General features: G+C 52.7%; 1 protein-coding gene across 1 annotated transcript in view; it reads right to left on the reverse strand.

Moving 5' to 3' along the window:
• Positions 1-9,115, reverse strand: part of LOC128058566 (fer-1-like protein 4) — a 39,627-nt gene extending 30,512 nt beyond the window's left edge. Inside the window, exons 1-19 of the mRNA XM_052651050.1 lie at positions 9,037-9,115; positions 8,715-8,770; positions 8,260-8,348; positions 8,065-8,164; positions 6,387-6,478; positions 6,177-6,218; positions 5,755-5,913; positions 5,158-5,218; positions 4,910-5,041; positions 4,560-4,622; positions 4,400-4,484; positions 3,981-4,140; positions 3,677-3,860; positions 3,405-3,591; positions 2,189-2,550; positions 1,699-1,807; positions 1,338-1,512; positions 1,122-1,242; positions 637-737 (exon numbers count right to left, since the gene is read on the reverse strand). Of these exons, the coding sequence (XP_052507010.1) occupies positions 637-737; positions 1,122-1,242; positions 1,338-1,512; positions 1,699-1,807; positions 2,189-2,550; positions 3,405-3,591; positions 3,677-3,860; positions 3,981-4,140; positions 4,400-4,484; positions 4,560-4,622; positions 4,910-5,041; positions 5,158-5,218; positions 5,755-5,913; positions 6,177-6,218; positions 6,387-6,478; positions 8,065-8,164; positions 8,260-8,348; positions 8,715-8,770; positions 9,037-9,115 (2,357 nt within the window). The remainder of the gene's footprint in view (positions 1-636; positions 738-1,121; positions 1,243-1,337; positions 1,513-1,698; positions 1,808-2,188; positions 2,551-3,404; positions 3,592-3,676; positions 3,861-3,980; positions 4,141-4,399; positions 4,485-4,559; positions 4,623-4,909; positions 5,042-5,157; positions 5,219-5,754; positions 5,914-6,176; positions 6,219-6,386; positions 6,479-8,064; positions 8,165-8,259; positions 8,349-8,714; positions 8,771-9,036) is intronic.
• Between the last annotated feature and the right edge of the window lie 3,505 nt (positions 9,116-12,620).

Consider the following 12,620-nt stretch of genomic DNA (forward strand, 5'->3'; position numbering starts at 1 on the left):
AATAAATAATATTTTCAAAACAGAAGTCAGAGTTAACAAGTCCCAAAATGAGCTTTTGATATTCCCTCCCCTCCCACCAGAACTTCTCCTCCTCTCATTTTCCATAGCTCAGTAAATGGCACCATCTACATAGTTATTCAAGTCAAAATTGTAGGAGTCATTCATAACTCTTCTCTGCACATTTCCCAAGTCCCCTAAGACTATTCGTTAGTGAGTCTTGAGATATCACTTTCACAGACCCATACTGCCTTTGAATCCAGTCACTCTGTGTCCAGCCTAGATTCAATTCAACAATCACCTCAGTTATTACAAGGCCCTCTGCTTCCTCTCATATCATCCCTCCCCCACTGATCCTTTTAAGGGATAGGTTAGAGAATATCCCTTTTCTTTTCAAAATCTTCAGTGGCTCCTCATCTGAGGAACTGGAAGGTGTGTGGAGATTAGAGGAGAGGGGGAAAGAGTTTCTTGAAGGGGAGTGGCCTAACATCCAATAATTTCCATCAAGTTCCCTCCACAATCATCTCCTCACTCTCCTGTAAAGTGCCGATCAGACTGCAGCATCCAGGGTCCAGACAGCTATCATGGGTTTCCCTTACCCCAGAGTCTGCAGCAAGGAAGGAGAGGCTCTCCGCTCACCTGCTGCCTGCCACCAGCTCTTCCAGTGCCTGCTTCAGCCGTGTGCAGGCCCCAGGTCCTGGCCGGCGCTGCAGAGTCTCAACCTCTTGCAACCCCTGGTCCTGGGCCGAAGGGAGAGGGTCAGACTCCACCTCCTTTAGACCACACCCTCATCCCAAGGCCCCGCCCACTCACGACCGTTCCTCTTGGCCCCACCCTTCTTTGACTTCAAGTAATTCTGGGTTCAGTTTCTCAAGCCCTCGGCTGGCTGCATGGCTATGAGTCCAGGTCCCCGGGAGCTCTACTCTTGTTCTTCCTGGGTCCAACAGTTCTGAATTCCAGCCCTCCCACAATTTCTGGCCTTCTCAGCTCTCCCGGAAGCTTTCATCTGATGAGGTGTTGGGAAACCCTGGTGCTTTACCCATTAGCCCCCACTTCACAGGTGAGGGTGTCCGGAATGCCCCTCTATCCCGGCCTCGCCCTGTGAGCACCCGCCTTGCTCTCACCAGCCTCTCGGCCACTCTCCGCACACAGTTACTGCTCTGCAGGCGCCACAGGTGATTCTCCCAGCGGCTCCACACGCATACACAGGGCTTGCGGTGACGTAGGGGCAAGCAGAAGTAAGGCCTGGGCAGGATACAGAGGAGCGGAGTCTGCAAGGGGCAGTCCTGGGCCGCTGGGAATCCCCCAACACCTTCCTTCCAGCCACCGGGAGCACTCACCCACTGCCATCCATGGGCTCAGGCCGCTGAGCTGGGATTCCCAGCTCCTCCTCCTCCACTGGCCCGACTCCCATGTCTGACTCCAGCAGGAGCTGTTCCTCCCCTTCTGTGTCCTCTGCTTCCGCCCCCACCCTGGACCCTTGGCTCAACTGCTCTTTTCTGCGACCTGCATCACCTGCCGGGAGCCACAAGGGTCAGTGGGTACCAGCCTGAGGGGTCCCTCCCTCAACCTGTGTCTCAATAGTTAAGTCAGAGCCCACCCCTTACTGAAGGTCAACTGTTCCTTCCAGTGGTCTAAGTCTGGAACAAGAGTGACCACCCTCAAACCCACTGCCCTTAGGGCTTTGGTTAGGTCTCACACCGATGGAGATCTCAAAGCTGATGGGCTGGGCAGCCATGGCCGCGTCGATCATGGTGGCCTCGAAGAGCACAGCGAAGAGCAAGAAATCTTCGCAGGGTGCCAGGGCATTCTGGAAAAGGCGGGTCAGGATGGAGTCAGCTCCCACCCTCCCAGTTTGCAGCCTGGACTATGCTTGGTCACAATGCCCACAGAAGGACATGCAATGAAGGCCTAGAAGATTTGCTGCTGGTGTCCTGCCTCCCTCTGCCCCTTGTTGTCCCAGTTCTTCGGACCCGGGACTTGGTCCTCTCTGGTTCATCTCTGAGTTGTCACCCTCCTCTTTCCATGATTATAATATACATAGGAGCACATGTGTACACACCGTGCAGTCTTCACCCAGGTCACCAAGTTGAGACACCCCCCCTGCCCTGGTGTTTAAGGCCTGGGATCTGGGTACACACTCCAGAGCTGAGAATGTGTACCCGGCCCCCTTACTAAACTTCAGCCTCACCTCTGGCAGCGGCAGCAATTCCTCCACTTCCACCTCCATGGCACTAGGAATCTCAGGCGCATCAACACTGGAGCTGGTATCTGGGTGCTGCTGTATCCCTGCAGGAATCTGGCCACGCCTGGCTTTCTTCTTCTTCTTTCCTGTGAGCCGAGACAACCTGGACCCCTGTGGGGCCTGGGGAGGCTCGGGTTCAGCTCTCCCTTCCAACACTTCCATGGACACAGCCACCAGCAGTCGGCCTCGGAAACAAATGCCTTGGCCAACGCCTTCATTGAGATTCTGAAGACCGTCCCGGAGACCCGTACTGGGGGGTGAGCCATAGAGAGGTATCCAGGCCGGGCCAAAGGTGGGGTTAAACCCCGCTGTGGGGAGGTGAAGGGGACAAAAACAGTGTTTTGGAGGGAAGCGTGGAGCAGGTAGGTACTAGTCTATGCTGAGGAAGAGGGGTGTCAGATTGAACCTCTGGAGCTCTGGAAGGAAAGCCTTCGAACAGCTAGGGCCTGAGAGCTAAGGACCAAGACCTGGGAGAACTATTTTTTAAAAAACAACTATTATTTAGTTGTTTGCTTTGGGCTGCACTGGATCTTTGTTGCTGCCTACAGCCTTTCTGTAATTGCGGTGCTCGGGCTTCTCATTAGAGTGGCTTCTCTTGGGAGCACAGGCTCTGGGGCGTGGGCTTCAGTAGTTGTGGTGCACCGGCTTAGTTGCCCCGCAGTATGCGGAGTCTTCCTGGACCAGGGACTGAATCCGTGTCCCCTGCATTGGCAGGGGGATTCCCAACCACTGGACCACCAGGGACGTGCCCGGGGAGCAGCTCAACAGGAAAGATGCCCTGGGGGCGGAGCCAGAGGCCTGGAGGTGGAGTCAGCATTGGGGTGGAGCTACAGGTGGCCCGGTGAGGGTCCGGAGTAAACGGTTAATGTGGTCAGGGCTTGTTTTCCTGCAGGTCAATCTGTAAGAAGAACTGGGCTGCAGGGATTACTGGATATTCAGCTGTAATTAGGATTCTTGTCAACAGAACCAAACCAAGGGTAGGGTCTGTAGTCTAAGGGCGACAAGTGGGACTGTGAAGGGAGGGGTTGGCTTGGAGCGAAATAGTCACTTGGCATAGACCAGACTTTCTAAGCGGAGTTGGGTCGGGAGGATGGGGTTTGCTGTCGGGGGGGGGACCCTGGGTACACAGGGACAGGGAGGAGGCACGGCAGGATGCACTTACCTGCGCGGCCGGAATGCGAGATCTGCGTCAGGTCCAACACGTGCGTGGCGAGGGCCGCATCGACGAGGGGCGCGTCGTCCCGTAGCTGCAGACGAAGGCCGCGCGTTAGCGGCGGGAAGAGCTCCACAAAGCTCAGCTGCTCGTTCCACTCGGGCGCGGTGGTCTCACTGCGTACCGACGTCTCGCCCTGAGCGCGCGGTGAAGACAGGCGGAGAGCGGTCAGTGCGGATCCCGGCCTGGGCCTCCGCTGAGTGGAGACAGGAGGGACTTACCTGCTGCCCCAGGAAAGACACCCTCACGTAGGGGTCCACGGGGACGCGCTGGTCCAGCAGGGCATGGGCCAGGCTGCCCAGCAGCCCGGGGCGCAGCGCCGGAAGCCCCTCCGCGCGGTACACGCGCACTCGCAGCCGCGCCCACGGCCTCTCCGCTGGCACCCGACGCGGCAGCAACAGGTTCCTAGGGGAGCCGGGCGCTGAGGGACCCAGAAGCCCTAGGCTCGGCCCCTTGTCTTCTCCGCATCCAGGAAGCCTCGCCCGGTCCTACTCTTCCCTCTCCCCACTCTCCACACCAGCTCACTTCTCGATGTTCGAACTGTGGCCCGGGTCCGGGGGTGGCAGTGGAGGGGGCAGGTCCCCGCGAGCCCTCACGGACAAAGTGACCTTGACGAAGCCTTTGGTCCCGGCGCGGGTGTCCCGGGGGTCGTGCAGTGGGGCCCATTTCTGATAGAAGTGGCCATCTGGGGAAAGAGGAGTGGGCCCAGGGGTCAGGGGGCCCGTTGGGATGCTCAGGGTGGTTGTGGAGGCTGGGATTAGAATGCTGGACAATAGCCGGGGTTCAAGTCCGGCTCAGTAGGGAGGAGCAGGAGAACGGGCCAGTCAGCCGTCGAAAGCGACAGCTGTCTTACAAGTTAGTACACTGGGCTCGGTGCCCAGCGGGTCTGCTTCCCCTGTCCACGCAGAGGAGTCTCAATGACGCAGGCGGGGAGTGTTCAGTACCTGGCTGTTCGAAGATCATGCCCAGGTCCATCCTGAAGGTGCCGATCCGAGTGGCCATAAAGGGAAGGGTCTGCGAATGGAAAGCCTGGGGAAAGGTGGCGTTAGTCTGGATCTTTGGCATCTCTCCTCTGACGGCAACCTCTCACCCCAACCCTCTCACCGTAATCTCCAGCAGCAAGTTCTGGAGGTGAAGCCGGGTCTCGTGAAATTCAAACAAGAAGTACTGGGTCGAAGTGGGGAAGCAAGAGAATTGACAGCAGGTTATACGTGAAGGGTTCTCACCCTCTGGCCCCTAGCCCTTGTAAAGAGAACGCCCTCTTTCCTCCCTTCCCCACTCCACCCCAATTCGGTGACCATACCCCTTTGCACCCTTTCCAGCACCCAGCGCTTGGCCCCAGGCCAGCCAATAGGCTCATTCCGCCCCGCCCCAGGCCAAGCCCCCTCCACGCACAGCTCTTCTCCTGGGTCCCGCCCATTCTCTCAGGCTCCTCCTTCCCTGGTTGCGCCCACCTCGTTGTAGAAGGGGCAATTGGTGCCGCGCTGCGTGGCGGTCACTCGGCGTTGCTCTCCAATGCGCACGGCCACGTAAGGGTTAATGTTGACTCCCACCAGCTTCTGGGCCTCCAGCACCGTGACCCCGACCTGAAGGGTGAGGAAGGAGGAGGAAAGGAAGCCAACCTGCCATGGTTTGAGGGAAGAACGTGTGTGGAGAGCTGATGGTACTCCCCAAGGGTTTGGGCCTGGAGGGAGAGCGGTACCTGGAAGTCCTGGGACCTGGACACCTGGAAAGGATCCCCGCGGGCCAGGCCCCGAGCTCGGCTGCAGAGAGGGGGTTACGGTCAGCTCTCACTTCACTTCCTCCCCCTCTGTACACACACTCTGGCTTGGTGCTGGTGCTGAGATTTCTCCCCCTAAACTTTTGGTTTCTAAGTCCTTCCAGTATTGTCTGGCCTCCATCTCAACTCTGCACTCAGAATTCGACTCATTTCTGGAGCCCTAAAACCATTCGTTCATTCAGCAAAGACTGATGGAGCGCCTGCTATATGCACCAACTCTGTTCTAGGCACTGGAATGCTGCAGAGAACAAAAGAGGGTAAATTCCTTGCCCTCATCAAGCTGGCATCACCTTCATTGGTTCCAGAAGCCATGTGTGAGTCAGTGTAACTGTGTGAATGTGGCAGTGTCTTATGCAGAAGAGTGAATGACCCTTGACCCCAGGATATTCACTCCCCACCCATACCCTTGGAACCCTGTGTTTGTGAGGGTGGACAAGCATAGGCCTGTAGGTATGAGCAGGTGAGGTTGACAGACACACTGGTAGGCTATGGGAGCAGGTGTGCAGGGCTACAAGTTACCTTTTGAGTGGGCTGAACACAACGCCAGAAAGCTCCACATCAGGCTCATCATCCAGCTCCAGCGCCAGCTCATCGTCCTCATCGTCCTGCTGACCTGCTCCTTGAGCTAGCCTGCGGCCCAGTGCCACTGCCCGCCGCTCCAGCCGGGCCTCCCCAGGCCTGACAGGAAAGGCCCTCCAGGAACATGTCTGGGACCTCTCACCCATCTCTGGACAGCCATCTCTGACGTCCCTGACTCTAGGACCCATCCCTGACTCTGAACCGGAGAGCCCTCTAATTCCAGAATTGACCCCTTATTCTAGGACTGACTTCTCACCCTGGAATTGGTCCAGTACTGATCCAAGACCCAGGAACTGACCTCATATTACTGGGTCCCAATCCCAAGACTGACCCTGTAACCCAGGTCATTCCCACATACTTACTCCAGCTCCTGGAAGCCCACATTGGGGATGATCAGCTCTGAGCTGGGAGAAAGAGAAATGACAGGAGAGGGCCAGGTCTGACTACAGAGTTACAAACTGGGCAGCATGGGTCCAAGAGTCATCACATCCAGCGGATCCACAGGGGAACTGGTTACCATTCTCCTTTACCGAGGCCTGCCTGGGTCGTGCTTAGGTGGGTGGGAGGTTTACCTGTCCCGAATGGGTGCTCCAAAGTCCTCTTGTGCCCAGACTCCAGTTGCAACCTCTGGAGGCTGGTACTTCAGGTCAAGTTCCACCTGGACCTAAAACCAGATCTGCAGTGGGCCTCAGGCTACTGAGGCTACCCTGAGGCTAGGAAAACCCCAAAGACAGTGCCTTTTTCTCCATCTATAAACAGAGACCCTCCTGGCCCCATCTGTGGTGATTTTGGTTCCTCTCTGATCATTAATAGTAGTGGATGAAAGTGTGAAAGTGTTAGTCACTCAGTTGTGTCTGACTCTTTGTGACCCCATGGACTCATGGACTGTAGCTTGCCACGCTCCTCTGTCCATGGGATTTCCCAGGCAAGAATATTGGAGTGAGTAGCCATTCTCTTCTCCCAGGATCTTCTTGACCCAGGGGCAAAGCCTAGGTCTCCCACACTGCAGGCAGATTCTTTAGCATCTGAGTCACGAGGGAAGCCCCAAATAATAGTGACTACTCTTCAGCTATTAAGAACTTACTAAGCACAAGTAACCTCTTGAAGGAGCCCAAGACAACTCCAAAATAATCTCGTTGCTCTTGAAAATACACTAATGTGCCTTCACAGCTCTGCATGATCTGGGCCCTGCCAAACTTTCCAGCCGCATCTGTTAGGGGATCTGCTTTGCCCTGCACCCCAGGTATGCTATCTCAGGGTGCTGGGCTTTTGAATATGCTGGTTCTTCCGCCGAGAACGGTCTCTCCTCCCACTTATTTAACTCCTATCATATCTTTCAATTCTAAGCTCAAACACTACTTCCTCAGGGAACCTTTTCTGAACCCTAGATAGGTCACATCTCTCCGTTATACATTCTTCCAGCCCCCATCTGCTATTTTGTAACATCCTTCACAGGCATTTTTACATTCATTTTTGTGAATATTCTTTTTTAACTTTTTTTTTAACTGTGCCAGGTCTTCATTGCAGCTCACAGGATCTTTAGTTGCAGCATCTGAACTTTTCGTTATAGCTTGTGGGATCTTGTTCCCTGACCAGGGATCAAACTCCAGCCCCCCTGCATTGGGAGCATGGAATCTTAGCCATGGGACTACCAGAGAAGTCGCTGAATATTTGTTTAATGTTTGCCTCTCTCTGTAGATATGGAGTTCTAAGAGGGCAAGTCCTTATCTGGTTTTGCTCACTACTCAATCCTCATTGCTTAGAACTGCACTTGCTTGTAATCAGGGCATAACAAATGATGGCAGGCTGAGTGAAAAGCTCAACATTTTGTAGGATTCCACATAAGGTAAGTGAGGAAATGGCCTAGAGAAGCTGAATAACTTGGCCAAGGTCTCAGATGGGAAGTGGAGGACTTGAGATTTGAACCCAGGTTTACTTCTATGAGGCTATGCTGACTCCCCATGAAACACCAGGAAAATCCATCCAGGCTCATCTTTGTCTCCCACAAGAGTGGCACCTGGTGCAGGGTCATGGGGCCAGAACTTCTTATCTTCTCCCCTTGCCATATCCCTGGCCCTCAGAGCTAAACCTGATTCTTGGCCCTGGGAGCTGTAATCCAAGACACCCTGACTCGGGGGCCATGTTACTACTCCTATCTGGGTCTGAGTTTTCCCCTCTGAGAAATGGAACCCACTTCTAGAGAGACCCTCAGGCTTGAGGGTGGCAGGCTAGGGGGCTGGCGGAACTCACTGGAGACACACGCAGATTCTTGTCCACTAAGGCCTCCCGCAGCACCAAATGCCCGGCAGTCTGTAGATGCTGCAGGGAGATCACAAGTGTCCCCAGAGACCTGGGGGGCGGCACGAAACGAAAGAATGATCCAGGAGAATGGCCCCAAGGCCCTCTCTACCCCCTTTGCATCTTTGGTTCCCCAGGCCTACTCACCTGGGGCTGAACACACGGCTGCAATTGACCACCTGAACAGACAGACACTCCCCAGCCAGAGGAGCCCCATAGTGTGGCCAACGGAAGAGCTGGGAATAGGAAGAACCTTGTGACACCCAATGCTGGGCTGACACTGACCCCCAATCCATAGCCTATTCCCAAACCTGAAATAGGAGCCAACAAATTGAGAGCTAACTCCACGGCTGATCTCCTAAACCAGGAGCCAGTCCTCCCCAATTAGGGCTGATCTGGGGCTAACTATCAATCAAGAACTAATCTCCCCAGTCTTGAACCTGACTTGTCCCATACTGAGTCTAACCTCTCGAGCATTAGACAACCCCACCTCCTGAGACTGTACCATCTCCCCAAATTCAGGAATAAGCCTCCCAGCCCCAGGATGGACTCAGATGGGGTACAGATCAGCTTCTCCCCATCCAGAACCCAACCCCACTCACCTCACCTATATCTGCTTCTCGCCCACAGTGAATTCTCCTCGTTTTCTGGGTAAAACCTACTCAGAATTGAATCTAGTCATTTATCATCTCCTCCCCCTACACACACACAAATCATCCACTCTTGGCCTCACCCTCCCTGGACTCACCCTCAAAGAGCCATAGAAGATACAGAGGGAGGGAGGCAGAGAGATGGAGACACTGGGCTCAAGGACAAAGCAGACAAACTGTAGAGATGCCCAGAGATGAAGCGGGGGACCTGCAGAGAGGAGGGGCCAGAGCTCCCGATATCTAAAAGTTCTCAGAGCATCCCTGCAGACCTCACCTCGAAAGCTGAGCCTCACTTGCCGGTCATGGGTGCCTGGCAGCCCTGTTAGTCGCCGCACACACACAGTCAGAGCCATTGTCCCAGGGCCACTGCCTCTGCCTCTGCCCGCCTGCCCTCCTGCCCGCCTGAATCGCCTCTGACTCACTGAACTCACTTAGCAGGTTCAGCAATCCCTGCCCTTTAGTCAAACACAAAATCAGCAGGCCTGGGGGTCACGGGTAGGGAGGCAGTGAAAGGACAGAAAGATAGGGGTAAGTAAGGTCCCTGTGGTCAATTTAGTCCTCTTTGTCTGCCCCAGCTTCAGCCTCTGTCCTGCATCCTTATTGGCAGGGGCAGATGCGACCAGGTGGGGATGGAGGCAAGGGGAGAGGGCTGGACCCAGTCTGGCCTCTGCTAGCCTGTGAGGACTCAAGGACATGGGGCCTCATGTTGTTCCCTGTTTACCTTTCAGTCAAGCAAATTAAAACAACATTAAAAAAAGAAAAGAAAAGTGAATCCCCTAGCCCCCAACATTAGCATGTAGGCACTCAACATATTTTTTGAATTAATGAGTGAACGTGTGTCCCTAGCTTGCATATAGCAGGTATTCAAAACGTTTCTTCTGTTTTTAAAGATTTATCTGGCTATTTATTTTTATTTTTTGGCTGTCGCGGGTCTTTGCTGCTGCAGGCAGCAAAGTAGTTGTGGCACCTGGGCTTAGTTGCTCCACAGCATGTGGGATCTTCCCCAACCAGGGATAGAGCACATGTCCCCTGCATTGCAAGGCAGATTAACCACTGGACCGCCAGGGAAGTCCCAGAACATTTCTTAACCAAAATCTTTGGGTTTACTGGTGGGACCATAGATGGTCTCCAGGGAGTGTGCAAACCCTTGAAACTGTCTAAAATTTTGAGCATGTGTGCATTTTTCTGGACATAGTCCTCCTAGCTTAGGTTATTCATCCTGAAACAGATGTGAAGTACTTTGAATGAAGGAAGGAATGACTGTGTCTCACACTCTGAACCCATGAGTAACGGTAAGTCTGTGTTGAGTGCATCTCAGGGCCATCGGTGACACTGCCTGTATACAGAACACATGCTGCGTCCCCCTTGGCGGAGGCGGGGAGGAGGTGCCACCACAGAGGTGATTCAGGCATTTCTTCCAAATCGCTTCGCGGACTCCAACACCAAACAAAGCCTAGATCCCCACCGGAGCAGGAGAGGGTCAGGGCTACACTGCTCAGGGGAGGGAGGCCAGAGGGGCTTCCTTGAGGAGCGACTGCTTAAATTGGGCTTTGAGGACAGGAGTTCAGCAGAGAAGGGCATCCAGGAAGTGGGAAGAAATGCAGGGCATGTTCCAGGACCTATGATTTGTTCAGTTTGGCCAGAGTACAAGGAATGTATCAGGCGGCAGCAGCAGATAAGAGGAGGCAGTCAGAGGAGCCGGGTCTTGCTGGTTCCTTGAACCAGATGTGGTCACTTCCTGTGCTTTGGCTGCTCCATCTCAGCACAGATTTCCCCTGCTGTCCTAAGGCAAAGTGGCAGAAAATGAAAAAGCAGTTGCCCTAGGATATATCTTGCTATCGGATGTTCAAAATAAATCTGAATGAAGCACAGATATTCACAGTTTAAGGCTATGGAGGCTTTATGCTGATATGCTGAGTTTGTAGTTCTTGGGGAAGGAGCTTGGCGGTGCCAGTCTTGTAGCTCTGGGTGCAAGCTGCCTTTGTAACAGCTCACTGGGAATGCTGTTTTCGCTTTTTGCCTTTTTTGTGAGAGTTAAAATCTTCGGGTTTCTTTTGGTCAGCAAAAACCAGTACTAAAATAGGTCTTTTGTAAAAAGCAAGGGATAACTGTACTGAGGAAAACAACAGAATGGGAAAGACTAGAGATCTCTTCAAGAACATTAGAGATACCAAGGGAACATTTCATGTAAAGATGGGCTCGATAAAGGACAGAAATGGTATGGACCTAACAGAAGCAGAAGATAAGAAGAGGTGGGAAGAATACACAGAAGAACTGTACAAAAAAGATCTTCATGACCAAGATAATCACGATGGTGTGATCACTCACCTAGAGCCAGACATCCTGGAATGTGAGGTTAAGTGGGCCTTAGAAAGTATCACTACAAACAAAGCTAGTGGAAGTGATGGAATTCCAGTTGAGCTATTTCAAAACCTGAAAGATGCTCCTGTGAAAGTGCTGCACTCCATATGCCAGCAAATTTGGAAAACTCAGCAGTGACCACAGGACTGGAAAAGGTCAGTTTTCATTCCAGTCCCAAAGAAAGTCAATGCCAAAGAATGCTCACACTACCACACAGTTGCACTCATCTCACATGCTAGTAAAGTAACGCTCCAAATTCTGCAAGCCAGGCTTCAGCAATACGTGAACCGTGAACTTCCTGATGTTCAAGCTGGGTTTAGAAAAGGCAGAGGAACCAGAGATCAAATTGCCAACATCCACTGGATCATGGAAAAAGCAAGAGAGTTCCAGAAAAATATCTATTTCTGCTTTATTGACTATGCCAAAGCCTTTGACTGTGTGGATCACAATCAACTGTGGAAAATTCTGAAAGAGATGGGAATACCAGACCACCTGACCTGCCTCTTGAGAAATCTGTATGCAGGTCAGGAAGCAACAGTTAGAACTGGACATGGAACAACAGACTGGTTCCAAATAGGAAAAGGAGTACGTCAAGGCTGTATATTGTCACCCTGCTTATTTAACTTATATGCAGAGTACATCATGAGAAACACTGGACTGGAAGAAGCACAAGCTGGAATCAAGATTGCCGGGAGAAATATCAATAGCCTCAGATATGCAGATGACACCACCCTTATGGCAGAAAGTGAAGAGGAACTCAAAAGCCTCTTGATGAAAGTGAAAGAAGAGAGTGAAAAAGTTGGCTTAAAGCTCAACATTCAGAAAACGAAGATCAAGGCATCTGGTCCCATCACTTCATGGCAAATAGATGGGGAAACAGTGGAAACAGTGGCTGACTTTATTTTTTTGGGCTCCAAAATCACTGCAGATGGTGATTGCAGCCATGAAATTAAAAGACGCTTACTCCTTGGAAGGAAAGTTATGACCAACCTAGATAGCATATTGAAAAGCAGAGACATTACTTTGCCAACAAAGGTCCATCTAGTCAAGGCTATGGTTTTTCCTGTGGTCATGTATGGATGTGAGAGTTGGACTGTGAAGAAAGCTGAGCGCTGAAGAATTGATGCTTTTGAACTGTGGTGTTGGAGAAGACTCTTGAGAGTCCCTTGGACTGCAAGGAGATCCAACCAGTCCATCCTAAAGGAAATCAGCCCTGGGATTTCTTTGGAAGGAATGATGCTAAAGCTGAAGCTCCAGTACTTTGGCCACCTCATGCGAAGAGTTGACTCATTGGAAAAGACTCTGATGCTGGGAGGGATTGAGGGCAGGAGGAAAAGGGGATGACAAAGGATGAGATGGCTGGGATGGCATCACCAACTCGACGGACGTGAGTTTGAGTGAACTCCGGGAGTTGGTGATGGACAGGGAAGCCTGGCGTGCTGTGATTCACAGGGTCGTAAAGAGTCGGACACGACTGAGTGACTGAACTGAACTCTA

Source organism: Budorcas taxicolor, chromosome 13 (genome assembly GCF_023091745.1).
Source record: "Budorcas taxicolor isolate Tak-1 chromosome 13, Takin1.1, whole genome shotgun sequence".
Classification (NCBI taxonomy): domain Eukaryota; kingdom Metazoa; phylum Chordata; class Mammalia; order Artiodactyla; family Bovidae; genus Budorcas; species Budorcas taxicolor.